The sequence below is a fragment of the Gorilla gorilla genome, chromosome 4 (genome assembly GCF_029281585.2).
Source record: "Gorilla gorilla gorilla isolate KB3781 chromosome 4, NHGRI_mGorGor1-v2.1_pri, whole genome shotgun sequence".
Taxonomy (NCBI): Eukaryota; Metazoa; Chordata; class Mammalia; order Primates; family Hominidae; genus Gorilla; species Gorilla gorilla.
The window spans coordinates 98,899,971-98,919,708 of NC_073228.2; the positions used below are offsets into that span (position 1 = coordinate 98,899,971).

The 19,738-nt window shown below is 37.6% G+C and overlaps 1 protein-coding gene across 13 annotated transcripts in view; it reads right to left on the bottom strand.

The window, feature by feature from the left end:
* The window catches only part of MCTP1 (multiple C2 and transmembrane domain containing 1), a 606,796-nt gene that overhangs the window by 71,871 nt on the left and 515,187 nt on the right, over nt 1-19,738 (bottom strand). For all 13 annotated transcript variants that reach the window (XM_031011415.3, XM_031011414.3, XM_031011413.3 and 10 more), the window contains one exon: nt 3,355-3,408. In XM_031011415.3, coding sequence (XP_030867275.2) covers nt 3,355-3,408 — 54 coding nt within the window. The remainder of the gene's footprint in view (nt 1-3,354; nt 3,409-19,738) is intronic.

Below are 19,738 nucleotides of genomic sequence, written 5' to 3' on the forward strand. Positions count from 1 at the left end.
TTCATAATGAAGACTCACCACGTAAAACCTGTATTCTCTGCCTTTGTGAAAACCATGGAATTGGATTAAAAGAGAAGCCAGCTAATTTTAGATTTAAGCAAATGTGAACAATGGGTTTCAGAATGAAGGGTAAGTCTGTGGATCACAAACCCTCACCTGAATAATGATTAGCTCTTTGAATAAAAAACAACTAAAATATATATATATATATAAATATATATATGTTTAAAAAGCCATAATCTGGAAGAACTTCAAAATCTAGGAATCCAGGTAAATCATGATTTAGCTTTTACCAACTTTAACCAAAGTCTTCCCTGGTGCTACAGTCAGTACTAAAGAAAAGCTATTACAAAGCTATTATGTTAAGTAATTACAATTTTGTCTGCTTCAACTTCTTATACCTGTGTCTTTGTCATGTATATAATTATGCAGAGGGAAAACACCCTAAGCGCAAATGAAATAAAAGATTTCAGTTTATGCCCACACGGACCTTGTCAAGTAGCCAATGACTTGCCCTTTCATTGTGAGTGACTAATATCAATGCTGGCTCTAAAGAAAGACACTTTTCATAATCGCCCAACAATCTGCTAAGTGAAAACATATGGATAGGCTTAGGGAACGCCTGCCAGGGGTCTTGGCGGAATGGAAAACAGGTGCTCTCATTCTGTGCCACGTAATACCCCATTTACCCCCAAGTCCAAAGGTTATAGGACTAATAGCTGCCTTGTGGTAATCAGGGAAAGCCAAGACACTGGCCCTGGTGAAACATCTGGGACATATTTTACATACTTCCAACATATGCTTCAGGTTCAATTAAAGTGAGGCTTTGGCACATTTATTAATCTTTTTTACTTTTATCCTATAAAAGGACCCACTGACCTGACCTTACTATTATACCATATGAGAAAACAGAAATAATGAGAGCTAGAGGTCAGTACCTGCTCGTATGGCAAAGAACACATTTGTTTTCTCATGAAATTCCATTACCCATGACTGTGTACACAAACTTTAAATAAAGTTACCAACGAATTTTTTAAAGTAGGAAATTACCCTTCTTCCACTAAGACACACTGATAGCCAAGACGTAACATTTACCGCTGTGAAAGCCTGTCGAGATGGAAGATGGAACCTTGCAGGATCCTTTCATATTTCCATTTCTTATAGGAAAAACTACATTTCAAGATGTCCACAAGATTCTTCCCTCTATTATTCAAGCACTTAAAAGTCTACTGTAAATTATTACATTTGAGATTTTATTCAGATATGATTTTTATGCTATCAATTGCATTATGAGTAAAAAAGAAAAACCTCCTTTTTTATCGCTCAAATAAAAGGGTTGGATTTATGAAAATCAGCTCACAGTCCTTTCACATGGAAAACACACTGCTTGTCGGCATCCTGTACAGAAGAATACAGTTGAATTCACACTGCAATTTAAGCACTCACTTTCAATCAACTTTGGTAACTAGATCTGAAAATGTGTTAGAAGCAGGGTGTCAATTTCAGACTACCAAACACTAGATTACAATAGATGTTACTCCAGAGATTTGGTGTTGTTTCCCCCGGGCATGTTCCACTTGACATCTATGTTTTGGTGAGCTGGTTAACCAGGTGTGCCTATTTCTCATATCTAACATCCTCTCCATTAAAAATGGCCATAAAACGGGGAGAGATTAGAAGTACAGAATATCAACAAACTGACTAAAAACATAGGTTGACTTCAAGCAGGGACATTAACTACTAGACTTCACTAAGGGTTTCCATTTATTAACATTTCTGGGGAAACGCCTGCTGCTGGGATGGATCTTTATGGTAGCTTTAATAATAAAGCAGCAACAAGCAAGAGAAAACGGCCATAAATGGATGGCAGCTCAGTGTTTATCAGCAGAGAAATGATGATTCAGAGCTGGCATACTGAGTTAAAATACAAGCTCTCTACAGCTCTACAACTGACCTTAGCAATAAATCATATCATTTATTGCCAGAAGTGTATGCTCATGTTATTTAACATTAAAAACAAGCACATATGTGTTTTTGCAGGAAGGAGATTTTGTTAGTTTATGTTTGATGATGTTGCTAATGACTAAATGATGTACAGGAGAAAAATTTCACATAAAAGCTCTGTCGATTTAAAAATGTTTGAAATAGCGTTAGAAGGGAGAAAGTGTGTGCATGTGTGTGTGTGTGTGTGTGTGTGTGTGTTTCTGTTTTCCTTCAAGCGTTGATTAGGAAAAAAATCATGTGGAGAGTTAACTAATCACTGAATTTTTTGACATTTCTCGTGTATGCTTCCAACACACAAATTATTTTATCTTTGGAGACACAGCCTTTGGTGGCACACAAATTCTTACACTGGGATATAACTGTACATCTTTACTGGAATCAAAGGTCAAGGGCATAAATTAAAATATACTGTTTTCCTCCTTTCTTCAAAAAAAAAATTCACTGCTTTACTACAATATAAGTCAGATTCTGGTGAAGGTAAAAAAATCTGGTTTTACATGCCAAACAATGCGGAAATAACTAACGATTTTCTCTCCTCTGCCTCCCAATCGCACCCTAGGACTTTTTAGATTTTAGGTCTGGAAATGTCCAGAGATGATGATGTAACAGCATCACTATCCTCCTTGCCATAGAAAGCAGTAGTTCCAACCCCAGCCACTGCTGCAGTGGTGCAAGATCATTCTAATTCCTACCTCCAGTTGTCCCCCCTCCCTAGGGGACAACCAATCCAAGCAGTCCCAGAAACTGCTGTTATTTACTGTGGTCACCCTCCCCAAATCAACCAGCAATCAAATATAAGCCTCTCTGAATGGGCTTTCCTAATGGAGAAACCACGTGGCCATTCCAAACCTCGGCAAGGGCGGTGAGCACTGGGGTTATTTAAATGTCCTCTGGAGCACTCGGCATATTCATGTCCTTTTGCTGAGCAATTGTTTGAAAACTACAGATGACAATATCCATGTTCAACTCATGCAGGCTATTTTTCCACTCTCTCTTCCCCCAAAGCATGGCTCGATTTGTAATACTCAAGATAGGACAAATTTTTGCCCTTCAACAACAGTCGTCACTGCTGTTATCTTCACGAGAGCTATCAAGTTCCAGACAAGCTGAATTATTTTTTTTTTTGTTCCTGGCAGAAAAATATTTGACCCAGCTCTGGACAAAAGCAAAGAGGATTTATAGCCTTCTCTCCCTCTTTGCAACATGCAGTGGCATTGTTAGGATGATAAACAGCACTGTCCAATTTTCTGGACTCAAACACTTCAACTCCTTTTTTAACTGTCTGTGAAAACAGTGTCATGTCTACATTTCCCCATCCCCAGGTACCCAAGTGCTGGGAAAGATAATTACCTTGTCATCTTTGTCATCTTCTTCTTCCTCGTCCTCTAGCATGTCCTCCACTACCTGCAGACAGAAACAGAAGTCGTTTTTTGTGCTCTTAAAGGAGAGAATTTTGTTCTGTCATTTTGAACCTTTTGGAAATGAAAACTTTATTAACATTTGAAACAGGCACACTGAGAGGGGATATTTGATCTAGAGAGAGTGATTAGGAAAATGCTCTGCCTTTAATTGATGAAAACCAGGGAACCAAATCCCAGTTAGGAGAACTGGATTTATGTGAAATGTTTTGTGACAACCTAAAGAATTTGAAATATGCATAAGGTAAACCAACATTAATTTGGGGGATGCTTTAAATCAGGAAATTTCCCTTCTACCGATTCTGCTGTCTGTATTAATCAGGCACTTTAAATTTAGAACTAGATAACTAGGCATGAAACAGCTCTGCTATTTCTAATTTACTTTTCACCAAACTCTAAGATTAAAAAACCATGTCTGTTAATTGATTCATGCTGGTGGTCTATAGCATAAAACTAACAACATATTTTATGGCCCAAATTTTAATTCTTATGTATAAATGTCAAGTCTTGCCTCTCTCTTTTTTATTTTGTGGATTACCCAAAACTCTCGTTTTAATTCTCTGTGATTTTATACAAGAATATCATGAGAATGCATAGTATAATAAAATGAAACTTAAAATAATATATAATTACATGTGTATAGTGTGTGTATAACCCACATGGTTGGATATGCATGTATGTATTTTTTAATGGCTATTTAGCCTACCTCAGCAGAATGGAATAGTCATTTTGGATTTACCAAATAACTTCCCTTTGCCTTGATCAACATATAACCATAGGCATTCAGAATGGGACTTCACTCCATTTCAGGCTTTTTAAAATTGTTTTCCACACTTCACAAACATACACATATGCATGCCACAGAAACCTACAGTTTAAAAAACTGTGGGAGAAGTGTTGTTATTCAAGTAAGACCCAACTTATTGTGTTCGACATTTGATATGGTTTTTAAATTCCTGTGTCTTTTTTTTTTTCCTGATCTTGTATCTCTGAATAGACTCAACAGAATCATGGTTATCAAATACTTTAAAACTTTTCTCCCAAAGCTCATATTAGAGGACAGAGACACCTAGCCCTCCTTTCCTGTTTTTGTTTTTTTTTTTTTTTGATACAAACAGGAATATTCTATTGGTGAACACTTTAATAGCCAAGACTGTATTATGAAAAGAGTTACATAAACTGAGATAACATATCAGAACTCCGTTATTCCTAATAATTTTTCTCAAATATTCTAAAAGCATTAACTGATTTAAAAGCATAACCCAAACACAAACCTCCAGGTCTCATGAACGAATATATAATGAAAGCATCTGACAACCTGTGAGACTGTTCTTAATTTAATGTCATGCTTTAAATCTTCTGTTAAATGGTAGAATTTTGAGGTCTTTCATTCGGACATTCAGCTTTCAAAAGAATCACAGTGGTGCAATATGCAGTTTTGCATATCTGATGAGAGCTTACACTTACTTCGGAGACATATAAAGCAATGAAGCTTCAACAAGAAAGATGGACTCTTGACAGTCTCTCTAACTATATTCAGCTACTCCATAGCATTTATTATAAACCCCTTTGTCCAAGGCACATAGTGCTAGGTAATGTGGGAATACACAGATAACCCACAAATACTTCCTTCTTTACTCCTATCAGCCCTCAAATGGCTTATAATCCAGTAAAATTTAAACAGGGTTGATCAGATAAGCTTTCATGTTAACCTTTCATTTCCTCCCATTTAAAGTATTCACATCACAAATACAAAGACAATAGTGACAATATATAGTTGAAGTGATATATGCCAGGCTATTCCAAATTGGGCTATTTGTGAGGGAGGTTTAAGATGGAAAAGAAGCTGCATTGGTACATTTTGTTGCATCAGAAGAATTCACCTAACACTTGTAAGATTTTCTGAAATGATGATTATTTTGTAGCTGTAATAAAATTATCTTTTAGATTTAAATGAAGTGTTTTTTTTTTTTTTTTGCTGAAATTACCCATGCAGATTCTTATCAAATACATCAAGGAAAATGAGATGAATACTATACTTTTACTCCTGTGAATAAAGTCATTATTGTAGCTACTTATAATTAAGAATGTATAATATGCCTCCTCTCTGCAGTACTTACTATCATATTTCAGGTGCTATGAAGGCAGAATGGTGGTGGGCTGTGCTTAGCAGATTGTCAGGTACATAATAGGTGTTCAAGAAATATTTGTTGATTGAGTGAACAGGTGAATGCATCATCTACCCTTCATATCATTTAACACACTTTTGGGTAAAGTGTCTATCATGTATCTCACAGAACTGACTTAGTTCACCTGGAAGGACTTATACCTAATCAATGATGCAGATTTATAAAAGCAAATATTCAAAATGCTTTCAAACATTTGCCTGGGAATAGAACCCATGAATATTTAACCATTAAGGTTGGAGAATCTCCACTATCTTCAAATTAATTTTCAAAAATTCAAAATCAGATTAAGCCATAAACAAGCCAGTAGCTTAATTTACACATTTTACAGATCAGCTGTGGATCTTATGTTCAAGTATGACTCAAAGAGGTCTACGGAATCAGGCTCTTCATTTGCAAAACCCAAACTGTTCTTACCCTGCACAAGTGGGTAATTGGCTACGCACAATTGCTCCACAAATGTGCAGCCAGAACCACCCAATACAACCATTTGCTTTTACATTTGGCAGAAAAGTGTTGTGTTAGTGAGAGGCCTTTTTGCTGTGTTTTAGCGCTCTAGTGAGGGCCTTTCCCCTCCTCCAGTGCCTTTTTAAAGTTACATCATAAACATCTACAAGTGAGGATTTATAATATAGATGGTTTCCTATCGATGCCTTTAAGCTGCTTCCGAACATATCCCACTATTACATTTTGCTCAGGTGAAGCTGAAGGTGCCTTAGAAAATGGAGATGATAATAGCACCTATCTCACAGTGTTGAGGATGCAGTGAGATAATGCATAAGAGTGCTTAATACAGTTCCTGTGTCAAAGGAAGTACTCAAAAATGTTAGCTATTAATAAAAATAAAATAACATCAAGTTACTATTTTAAACATTCATTTTTGGAAATTAAATAATATATTTTTTCCTGGACAAAATATTCTGTGCTCTTAATGACACACAAAATTCTGATTCATGTTTTCACTGACCATAAGAAACACATAGAGGGGTACAGGTAGAAGTGTGGATAAAGATTCCAAATTAAAATGATGATGCTTTCACAACTAATTTTCAGGCTTTAATGGTCCAGTGAAATGGATGGCTTTGAGGACAAGAGTGTCTCAGAAGCTGAGCTGTGCTTTAAGACATGAGCTCTAGCCAAATGCAATGAACATCGAAACTGCAAACTGAGCTTTTAAAAACAAACTGTATATATCACTGAAGTGCATTTAATGACTGCACAAAATTGCAACCATTCCCAGAGAAATCAAATACCACCGCTATTTAGGATGAGAGTGCTGGAGTTTAACACTTAACTAAGGAAAACAAAAGAAGGGAGTCCTGGTATCAAATTCTAGCTCTTTCCTCTTCAAATAAAACCAGATAAGCACTACATCATTTTGTTTTCAAGTATACAAAGTCCAGTTGCCCAAACACTTGTGGGCAATAATTTAATGAACAACATATACTATACACAGGATTTCCTTGAAGGGGAAAAAATGAAGAGTGATGAAAAATCATGTAGTAGAAAAGATACATTTACGAAGTTCGGTTTTTTCTCTTTTTTCTTAAGGGGGAATATCTCAGATCGGCTCTAGAATTCTCTTTCCAAATTATGCTTTCTGATACCTTGCTTGAAAGCAAGTAGTATTAATCAAACAAAGGAAGGGCACTAGGGAAATCAGAAAGATGTAATGCAAGCAGTTAAAAGTGACATGACCTTCTGTAATGTCGCTCGTCACAGACTTATATGCCACACAGTCGAGGAAGGTCTTGAAAGAAACTGATTCTTGGTACTATTCCTTGAATGTAATACTAATAAAGATGACATTTAAAAAAACACACATAGACAGCCCCAAATGCAGCATGCCAGCTACATTGCAGCCAGAGAGTAAGTAGACAACATTATTTTAAAAAGCATATTTCTTCCTCTATATTCAATATTTGCTGAACATTTGTCATTAACATAAAATATAATATGTGGCCATACATTTAAAAAATACATTTCCAAAATTAAACAAAATTGTGTCTATAGACCATATATTTTATGTGGTTTTAGAGGAGCTCTCGTACTGTTACAAGACTTCTAATTGTAATCCAACACAACAAAACATATCTTGATTTGCAAGGAAAATGTTATTTGACTGGAAATGTTAATAGTGATGTCAATAATCTGAATAAAAACATGACATGTTTGGTATTATTCTCCCAGAACAAAAATGTATAAGGGAGGTGACCAGAAGGATGCAGTAACAAGAAAACCAATGATAAAAGGATGAGGAAAAGTGGGTTCAGGTAAACTTCATTATTAAAATCATTATGGGATAGTGGATACTAATTATTGCTTTTTAACACCAATTTAAGGTGTATGTTTAATATGACAAGAGGGGGTTAGAAGGCCCATGAATTATTTTTAAAACACTTCATATTATAATTTTTCCATGAGTAAATTCTTCCACTTATTTAAATCCTTTCAAACAAAAAGGAACCAAAAAAAATCTTGGTTATGTTAACCTTGGAAGGATTGAGTACTCTGCAACCAAACCTTTCAAAAGCCAGTACTGATACAAACCAGTTTCTTTCATGTGTTTACTTCTTTTCCTTGGAATTAAATGGATGTTTTGCTATGTTCAAAATGAATAGTTGCACAACTCAAATTGCTTTACTCAAATATGGTCTATAAAAATGCAACACGTTTACACATTTAAAGAAGAAATCACTGCTGTCCAGATGTGCAACCATGTTAAAATATTAAAGAAAACTGACACAAAAGAAAGAAGTTTCATATTTAGTTTCATATTTAGTTTCATATTCATAGATCATCCAAACTTGTACAGATGCTTATATTTGGATACATTACAAACTAAATGCCTATTTCTACCCTAGAGATATGGAAGAATTTGGGGAGAGTAGTATTCTTTAACACAGTCTGGAGTTCATTTATATCACTGTGTTTGTGTGTAAACCAAGCAGAACATGCATTTATGTGCCAATTGGTTTATTATACATGTAAGTATGATATGAAATGATGGAATGTCTATTGATGGAGAAGACGCATATAATCACTCAAATGATTTCAAATCACTTGAAAGTACCAAAGGTCAGGCTAAAGACTTTTGTGGTAAGATCTTTATAGGTGTGCTAGTGCAGACATTTTTACGACAGGACACCTACTTCTCACAAGATTTTTGAGAAGAAACTTTTGCAAACTGGTATAATTAATTGTATACACAATTCACTCCATGTTTGTAAGAATAATAAGATTCAATCAAGTCTGGGATATACTGTTTCATCCAGTACATCTCGAAAGCAACTGCATATATGATGGCTGCTTAGTTTGATTCACGCTATTAAGGATTTGACCTTGGAGTATTTCAGCTACAGTAGTCATCAAGATAACTGAACCACTAGATGTAATAATAATTAGTGTGATAGGCTTGCCAGGGAGGCTGAATATATTGCAGTACAAAAGAAGGCAGAATAAAAAAAAAGCATTAGTACTTACTGCTAAAAGACTTCCTGATTTTTACAGAGACACTCAAATACAATTATTCTTCTCGCAAAATGCATTTCCTTGGCTCGTTCTGGGAAATGCCACGTTGTAATTTAGTCTGATTCTTAATAAGGAATGTGGCTTTAATGTGGCTATCAGATGACTTTTGATGCATGCCACTGATTACGTACAGCATGGCTTCTGCATCATCAACAGCAGTATTTGCTGTATAATCTGGTTTGCTATAAGGTGCAAAGACAGTAAATTTACTTTACTGACCAAAAAGTATGTTACCTTTTATTTTCTTAAGTGTCAGCTTAATATGCAGAAAAACTCTTCCATTAAGAAAGGCGAAACAATAACAAATTCTATAATCTGCATAAGCCTCTTAAATTTCTTTTCATATTTCCTTTTCGGTATTCTTAAGTGTTCATTCTTATTCTCACACAAAGCACTATGAACAGAATTCTAGAGTTTATTTGAACTCTGTCTCCATCTAAAGGCTTTACGATGTATTGGGTTTTTCACTTGCAGGAAAATTCTAATCTTGGTGTCTTTAGGATATTGCATATTAATTCAATTGAGTAGGAAAAAATAGGTCAACTATTAACCTGGAATGTGCTTTTTAAATAATAATGCTTTTATGAAACTATATTATTTGTCAAGGGAAAAAAGTATACACCAAAGGCCAAAAAATTGAGTTGTTTAATGTGCTCTGCAAGTAAAATTAAAAGCTAACTCTACTCACCACGAATCTACTTTATAAAATTTAATGTTTTCAAAATATTTTATACATTAATAACAGAGTACAAATAAAAAAGAAAATTATGTACTTAAGCCTCTATATTTAGAACCAATTTTTCCATTCCAGAACCTCGACTTTGTAACAAAAAGGCATAATTTTAAATGTTTCAAACTCTGAAAATCTTAGAAATTGTTTTTAAGTGTCTAATAAAAGGTACACATTATTTAGAAAAATTTCTGTAAAGCAAGAAAAGGGAGCTGCTGTGACATTTTAAAGAGTAGCATGTCCTGCAATCTTCCAAATATCCTTTGCTCCAACCCCATCAATAATTTTTGGAGCTGCAATAGGCAAGTTATTTTTCAGGTAAACGCACAGTTTAGCACAAGTATGCAAAATACTATGGAAATATTGGAATATATTTCCATATATGATTCCATATATGGAATAGTACTGAAAATACTACACTTTGGGAACATTAGGGACCTTTAAAGAATATACTTTGAAAACAACAACAACAAAAAATTTATCTTGGAGATTAATGTCAGCAGACTTTTGGACCATATTGATCTGTTAGGTTTGATTCACTTAAATTTACAGCAGCTCCCTATTTTAAGCAATCTGTTTTGGGTCATAAAGAGGGTGAGTGGAACGGGTGTACATTTGCAAAGAATATTCTGACACTAATTTGAGTTTTCTTTTTCTTTTCTTTTCCATCTAGAATATTTTGAGGCCTGAGGACATTATGTCAGAGAATTTAACTTTAAAAATGGAGCATGTTTTGTATGTCAAAAAATCATAGTCAGAAAACTTCAGTTCTTTTCTTATATCCTTTTCTATAAATAATGATATTTTTTATCTTTTTTATATAAAGAATAATCATCTCACAAAAGAAAGTCCTAGTGGGTTTAGACCTACATTTGGACTGAAAAGAATGTCTGTGGTGAATGGTGAATTGCAGCATAAAAGCCTGAATGAAAAGAATGTTCACGAAACTTCACACAAAACCTCCAAACCGTTATATCATGAGCTTCCCACAATATAACACAGAACTCTATATCCCAGGAAAAGCCTGCCTGGTCTACTTATCATTTCTGCTTTATGTAGTGTACTGTGTGATTGCTAAATTAGTGTATAATGTATTTATAATATTTATAGTACCAACATTTAGTTAAATAACCTTTAGGTAAGATTTATGTTGATTTTTTAAATTTCTCATTTAATGGCAAATTATGAAGAGCATGTTTCATAAAGATAATTCTCCATTTAAATTCATCAGTCCATTAAATATTAAAATTATGTTTCTGATGCAATCGAGAACAAATTTGTCCAGCTTCAGTGATTATTTGCACTCATAAAAATTAGGCTTGATTAATAAAATTTAAATGCTTGATTAAGTTGACATTTTCATGTTCCATTCTGATTTATTAGAATTAGTCTCCATCTCCAGGCCTGGTATGCTGGTGTAGGTTTACCTTTCTCCTCCTCTTACCCGACATCCTGAGCGAGATGTTAGAAAGAAGAATTTTGCTTTTGGACTCAATGATGATTTCAGTGAAACGCCCTGTTCTTTGCTCATGGTACTGCCTGTCTTTGTCTTCATGCACGGTGCACAGTGGAGATTTGTATTACAATAATCAAGAAAAATGTTTCTTTTAAATATCTATGGATATTACCTGTAAAATGGCATATGCTTATGGTATTTCTGTAAAATTCAGTTACTAAGGTGCTTTAAATTGTTGAAGATTGCTTTGCTCAAATTTCTTTATATGCTTTTATTGATAAAAATACAGTTTTTATTTTTGTGGGACATCCGTATACATTGCAAGGGGACTATGGATACAGGAAATCTTACTGTGGCAATGCTATTATCTTTGCCTACAGGCTTAAAACCGAGAAAAATGACTCATGGCCATGAAAAACCATTCTCTTCCACAGGACTTACAAGGGAACTCTTCAAGAGAGATAGTGACATATAATGTCTAAGTCCCCACTTGCTTGCTGTTTTACACATGGCAAAGTTCCCAGGTGTCATCTATTAAGCACTTTTTTTTTTTTTTTTTTTTTTTTTTTGAGACGGTGTCTCCCTCTGTCACCCAGGCTGGAGTGCAGTGGCGCGATCTCGGCTCACTGCAAGCTCCGCCTCCTGGGTTCACGCCATTCTCCTGCCTCAGCCTCCCGAGTAGCTGGGACTACAGGTGCCCGCCATCGCGCCCGGCTAATTTTTTTGTATTTTAATAGAGACGGGGTTTCACCGTGTTAGCCAGGCACTTACTCTATGCTTAACATGTTGTGTTAATTGTCTCTTAAATTCTTAGAAGACTCCAACAAGGTACCTATTGTCCCCATTTTATTGGTGAGGAAATTGAAGCACAGCAGAATGAATAAACTTGTATAGCTAACAAGTAGAAGGTTTGGAATTTAATCCCAGATCTTCCGAATTTCAAAGCTTGGGCTTTTAACCTCAAGCCACTGGAAAGATACAGCGGTAACTCTTATCTTACAGGTGTTTTTGCTGTTGCCTATGGGAGTATAACCCATTTGAAAACTTTATTTAGGTAAACTGACTTTCTCTTGTTTAAGCAAGGCTACCAGAACATTCAGTTAGTTTTTAAAGAACTGATAGAGTATACTAGTTTCCTTTTGTTGTATAATGAAGTAAATTCAGTAAGTAACAAATGACAAAAAATGTCCTTGAAGGTATATTTTAGTTTGGTCACTAAAACATACTGTTTCAGTTCTATGTGCACAAGGGTAGAAATGCCTTAAAGTTGTATGCTCTTGACAAAGGTATCTCATACAACGCTTTAACAAATGAACACAAAACTCTCAGCGTTATTGGACTCCTAATACTTCTGATTTATAAACACTTTCCACAAGCAGATAAAGACATACCATTTGTTTTCCACTTTTAGTTTGTTAATTGGGTTCTTATAATTTCTTGTCACCTTTCTGAACCAAGGACAATAATTCTCCACAAATATATGAAACTCTCTGCCACCATCACCCTTCCCCCCCCACCACCAAACAGAGAACAATGATCAAGACTAGAAATGCAAACTAGTTCTAAGGTCGTGAGTCAGGCCGAAGGTGCTTCTGTTGGCCCCTTTTTCTCCCTCCCTCCCTCCCCATGTTTAGAATAGTTTGGCTCTCTGCCAAGAGGAGAGTGCAAAGTCATTTAGAAAGAACAATCAGGAAATCGGTAGGATAACACATCCACCCTCAAAACCAGAATTGTGGGTATCCTTTTTTCCTCCCCAGTCTTACATCTCAATTACGGAAATGGCGAAGTCCTGGGGGCAGATATTGGGAAGAACAGAAATGATAAGACCCTTTGGCAGACATATGGGTGGACGCTTTGGAGAACCATCAAGATGGTGAATTCTTTGGATCCATGGGAGGATTTGAGGGGTTTAGGAGGCTGGTTTTTCAGTGACTCTCTGGGGCTCCAGGGTTCAACTGCAGCTCAAATGAGTGAAAATCAACCATTTATGGGAGCACTAATTTCAGATTTCCTTCACAGTTGCCAAAAACAATTCATTTGGTAGAAAAGGAGTTGGGGGAAAAATCCTCTATAAGAACTAAGAGTACCTCTTTGCCTCATTATATTCTTATATGCATCTCTGGAGAACTGAGCAAGGTGGGAATGGTGGAGGCTAAAATATGAGAGTAACTGGAAACAACCTCTAGGGCAACTACGACTAACTTTAAACTGGAAGTCTCTCTTCTGAGTCCTAATAGATCTAAAGCAAGAAGTGTGCATTCCAGTGAGGAGAATCTTTAGTAAATTGACTTTTTAAAATAGAAGTGTTTCCTTTACATCTTTCTCTATTTGAACTGACATGTCACATACTGGTAATACTCATCTTCCACCATTCTACCATTTTATCTTTTCAATTTTAGGTTTGACTGCAGTTTGAGAATTGAGTAAAAGGATAGCCAATAAACTCAAAAAGTATTAAAACCAAACATGGAGTTACTAAGTGAAAGCAACAGACTGAGGCGTGAAGAACAAACAGTGGCCACAGGTAGATATTTAACCCCGTTTCATTATATATGCAGTACTCACACACATATATCCGGGACTATCTAAATGTCTTTTGACTAAACATTCTGCATGCTGTATACAGACCTCTATCACTGCACCTATTATATTCATGTATTCTATCAGTTGTTTGTTTCTCTCACTAGACCACAAACTGTCCTGGGCAAGGTGTGTGTCTTCATCATCTTTGAACCACAGTTTGTACAGTTAGTGCCTATAAATGTTCAATAATATTTGTTGAATGAAAGTAATTTTGCATAAAAATTAGATAATTTTTATTCGGAAGGAAAGATCAGACTAAAATATTTTCATTCAAACATTTTTTGAGTAACTCAGAGCAAAATGGTCCGAGCCATTTTGCTGTGTTGAGATTAGACACAAAAATGGAAGATTCAATTAGAACAATCTGAGGAGGATCCACAGTGAGCCAGTTATGATAATATACTGAGAGTGTTGTGATTTTTATTGTTATGATTTCTTTCTAATTTGGTCGTGAGGTCTGTCTCTTGAGAGTGACCAGGAGCCACGATAGCCACTTTCTAGGAGTGCTCTGATGAGAGGAAAGTAAGACTCAGGTGTGTCAGTCAGACGAGACACATTAAGGAGGTGAACCCAAAGTGCACAAAACAAGAAATTTAGTACTTACTGGTCCCAGAGAGGTTAGGAATGCCAATGGGAGGCCGAGGGAAGGCTGGAGGCCACAGGGAGCTCAACCAGTGGGTGCGGCACGCAAGAGAAAAAGAGGACCCATCAGACTATGCCTTTATTAAGGTCCATGGATGTTATCCCGTGGCTGGTTTAAAGAGAGCACGAGGGGAAATGCTGACTTGGCTCCAATGCTAACCATTAGGTTTCATCATGGTCAGCAGCTGTGGGGTGTGTTGGGTTAATAGGATGAGAAGCAAGTGGGCTGCAGCATAAACAACCACACACAGAGGGTAAGCTTTAACTAGCCAAAGGGGTCGGGTACTGCTAGGTTTCAAATAACTCATGTTGGGCCTTAAAATGGATGCCTAAGCAGCAACTATATGAAACAAATTTATGACAGACGTGGGAACTCAGAGGTGTGGGCTCACTTAACCTCTTAAGAGTATGAGTTGGTAGGGTCGGACTGGTAGTAGGGGCTGAGTGTCAGGGATGGTGCTCCAGAAGAAATAATAATGATACTTAGTGGTTACCCAGGCACAGCTGTATAAAATGTTAAAGGCTTAATGGGTGGCAAATTAATATTAACTACCAACAACCTTCGAAATGCATATACTCTCACCCAGAAATTCTTCAAGGACTTTCCAAAGCATATTACCAGAAAGGGACCCAAAGATTTCTTTAGGATTTTCTTTATAGTATTGAGAAGGCAAAATATTTCAAGCGGGCCAGGCGCGGTGCCTCGCGCCTGTAATCCCAGCACTTTGGGAGGCCGAGGCAGGCGGATCACTTGGGGTCAGGAGTTCCAGACCAGCCTAGCCAATATGGCGAAATCCCATCTCTACTACAAAAAAAAAAAAAAAAGAAAAAAATACGAAAATTAGCCGGGTGCAGTGGCAGGTGCCTGTAATCCCAGCTACTAGGAAGGCTGAGGCAGGAGAATCACTTGAACCTGGGAGGTGGGAGTTGCAGTGAGCCGAGATCACACCACTGCACTCCAGCCTGGGTGACAGAGTGAGACTCTGTTTCAAAAAAAAAAAAAAAAAAATTGAAGGAAACATTTCTAAAATCAGTGTTTAATTAAGAAGACTGGTGCAGTGGCTCGCACCTGTTGTCCCAGCTAGGCAGGAGGCTGAGGTGAGAAAACTGATTGAGTCTAGGAGTTCAAGGCTGCAGTGAGCTATGATGGCACCACTGCACTCCAGCCTGGGTGACAGAGGGAGACCCTGTTTTTAAAATACACACACACACACACACACACACTCATATAGTGAAAATTGTATAGAAATTAAAACTCGTGGTAGGCTGTTTTCCAGGAATATGAAGGATATTTCCAGATATGTTGCAGAATAAAAAAAGTAGGTGAGCTAAAATGTGTTAAAGGTGACTCAATTTTTATAAAAAACAAAATATGTGTGATAAGAAATATACATTTACATTTGTAAGTATATTTTAAAGAAAACAGTAGAAGGCATAGAAAGAGTATATAGAATATTTGGGAAACTACAAGTATACTCTGCTCCAGATACTCCTGTGACCACTGGGGCTACCCCACCCTGGTCCTCCTCTCCAGACCCACTATTTTTGAAGGTCTTCTTTTCCCAGGGTGAAAGGCCCCTCTTCCAGCACCTTTCTCAGGTGGGTCATAGCCCTCATGGCTGGACAGCCACTTCCTCATTGACGCCAACCGGCTTGCCTACAGGTCTGCTGTGCCAGTGGAGGAGCCCCGAAGACCATCCCAGGATGATGCACCCCATAAGAGTACAGCCTTGCAGGGGCTACAGCCACCCACAGTTCACCTGTGTCTTTGCCAGCCCCCTGCAGCTGCATAGACACCATGCATCACACTCAGACCTCAAACTCTTCATGCGCGGCACCTTGGGCAAGGATTTCAAGCTCTTCCACCACGCTGCACATCTGTCCTCAGTGCTCACGTGACTTCCAGGCCTCTGCCAAGTTCCAGACCCTGCCTGCACTGCCCTTCTCCAGGCCACCACATCTATCCCATGCTGTGCCATTCCCACACACGCTCTGTGAGTACTGGCTTTGCGGATATTACTGCCTTATTCTGGGCCTGAGTTTCTCCATCTGTCCAAAGGCAGAAGCATCACTCCTTTTTCCTCTTTTCCAGTTGTGTCATGAAGACAAAAGGGGTTGCCCTCCCTGAGCCTGTGGACTGGGTGAATAGGAGTTAAAGCAGGGAACACAGGCTTGTGAGCCAGCTGTGCTTCCCATCCAGCTGTGCTGTGCTAGCTTTTGCAAGTGGCTTGGTTTCCTGCTCTCCCAAGTGGCGAGCAATTGTTGTCCAGAAGAAAGTGATAACAAAAGAGTATGGCCATGGTCTGGTTCATTTCTGTTTCCTCACCCTTAGCCCACTACTCCCACCTTTTGCTCAATAAACACGGCATACTCCAAAACAAACAAAAGCAAAACAACAACAACAACAACATACACATAAACAATCCTGTTGGAATATTGGAGGGATGAAGCTGAAACTGTGGTTTAAGTGGGGCCTGCTCCTTATGGGTCTTCTATGCTTGAAGATGTTGGGGAATACCTTTATTTCAGAACTGTCACCTTCCTACAGGTCTGGAGGTAAGAATAAAAGGTAAAACTGGGATAGAATTGCCAGATGAATATAGAACATCCACTTAAACTGGAATTTCAGATAAATTAAGAATATTATAAAAACATATAAGTGTAAGTATATCCTGTTGTTATCTGAAATTTCCATTGAATTGGGCATCTGTGTTTTTATTTGCTTAATCTGGCAACCCTAACTTGGGTAATTCATAGGGCTCAGGGCTGGAATTTGAGGGAAATTTGCAAAGTGGAAGGCCTGGTCATCTACTGAGAGGGAGGGGACAGTGGTGGGGGTACTTGGGATGAGTGAAGAAAATGTAGAAATCTTGTTGGTGCAAATCCAAAGCCTGATGACGATGGTTATTAACATGTTGGGATGCACTATGTACAGCAAGTGATTATCTAACAAGGCTAAACAGTTGGTGAACAGCTTTGAGAGGGGTCACAGGGGATAAGCTTTCTACCAACATCTGATTGACTGTTGATTCTACTTATTTATCCTAGTGATCGTGTTGGAAAACTAAAGGTCTGGTTCTTTTCATGGTCCTCCTCAGATTTTTTCAAGCTGATGACCTTTTGAAAAAAACTGAGAAAATTGCTGTTGAAATAAGCACGAAGAAGAAAAGAGTGATCATCCATTTTTAGATGTGTTTACAGGCTGTATGACTCAGTGTTGCTTCTGCTAAGAGCACTGAATATGTGGTCTTTTTTGGTACTGAGATGCAAACACAGGAAACTTGTGGTCTATGCTGCTTTCAGTGAATGATAAAACTCTTACTGAAGTAGAGAGAGTCTAACTGTATGTTCAGAGTGCTTTGCATATGACGTCCTCTCCTCTGTCAGCTTGGCTTTGGCCAGCCTCTTTAGATCCTGTTAGGAATACTTGACTTATTCAGTATTCCACATATTCCACCACAGACTTCTTTGGAATGGAGAACACTGGCTGACAAAATAATAAATGTGCTTGATTTATAGGAGCTCAAGTCAATCAGATGTTTCTTTGGTGGACCATCCCAAACTGTTCAATCAACAGCACTTATGGCACAGAGTGCTGCTCTTAGGAGCTTTATTTGTAGAGATAAGTGCTCTGGTTCTCACTGGAACAGACCTAATGGGAGACAATATTCAGTACTATTCTAAAAGGGAAATGAAGAAACAACTGCTTTGTCATGAGAAGGAGCTAACTAAACATTTCAGTATTTCCTAAAGTATTTTAGCAAGGCAGACTCTGTCTCAATTTGTGTCACAGTCATATCATGAGTCAGAGAATGATTTCATTGATCTGCCCCACTCTTCAGTCTTTTAATGCCACCATTGATTAGATAACTGAGATTGTTGTGTGGGAGGAATATCATGACAGTAAAAATGAATGTTCTTTTAAAGTGTAATTAAAAAACACTGAAGAATTTTTTTGTGTCAAAGAAATTTTTGAATTTATTCACAAAAAAATTATTCACGGATATGAAGAAGTCAGCTTTGATGGACTCCTCCCATGCTCACCCTGGTGAATGGAAGGTAGCCCTCCTGGTCACGAATGCTTCTGAAATTAACAGGGGCACCTGGGATAGAACAGATGACCAGCACCAATTCATGCAAGGTTACTGGTTACCTTACAGGAAGGAATTTGGAGACACCCAGGATTCTATGCCAAGCCCTGGACACTAAGAAAGCAGTCCTTTGGGAAAGGAATGCCCATGCATGTAGCATAGATACAGCCTGGGACTTTACAATAGGGCACAATTGGGTTCACATCACACTTGCTCTGGGGAGTTGCTTACTTATCCTCCTTGATACTGAATTTTCTTATTTGTAAAATGGGGAAAAAACTATTTAGAATTATTTACTTGATATAATTATTGTAAAGAATAAAAGGAGGTGATGTCTCTAAAAGGCTTAGCAGGATGCCTGATACATAGAAATTGCTTGATAAATATCATTTCTGTTTCCCTGAATGAGAGATAATGGAAGACATGGGGTGAGTGGTGTGGGAAAATTAATACTTTATATTAATGTGTCAGCTTGAAGGTATAGTTAGTGCTACTGGCTTTTCTGTAATTCGTGGGAGAAACTTGCTGTAACAGTGCCCAGGGAGAGGTGGGATATATCCCCAAGAGGAAATGTGATTGACTGGTGGTTCGGAGTATAAACTTCAGACAGACTGCTCTGTGTTCTAATACTGGCTCTGACACTTTCTGTGTGTTTTTGGGTAAGTTATTTAATCTTTCTGGCCCTGTTTCCCTGTATGTGCAGTAGAAATGATACTTACAGGGTATGCAATAGACCCCTGGTTTGCTTGGCTAACCTATTTCCTTCATTCTCTGAGACTTGATTCTGTTTTCTCAAGGAAGAGCTCTTGCAGCCATGCTTGTCTACATGAGCATATTCCTTTGCTTACAACTGATGAAGGGACCTGGGCAGGGGTGGGGTGGGGATGGCGGCAGTTCATTCGACTTAGGAGGATCCAACCCATCGGAGGACACTAAATGACATGGTGAATATAAAGTACTTCACACAGAGCCCAGGGTGTAATGATGGTTCAGTAGTTTTTAAATCAAAGTAAAAGCCATTTCCTGGCATCTACTCTTCCACTTTCAAAATGTCTCTCTACAGTAATTGTAATTTGGATAGTTGGTACAAACCTAAC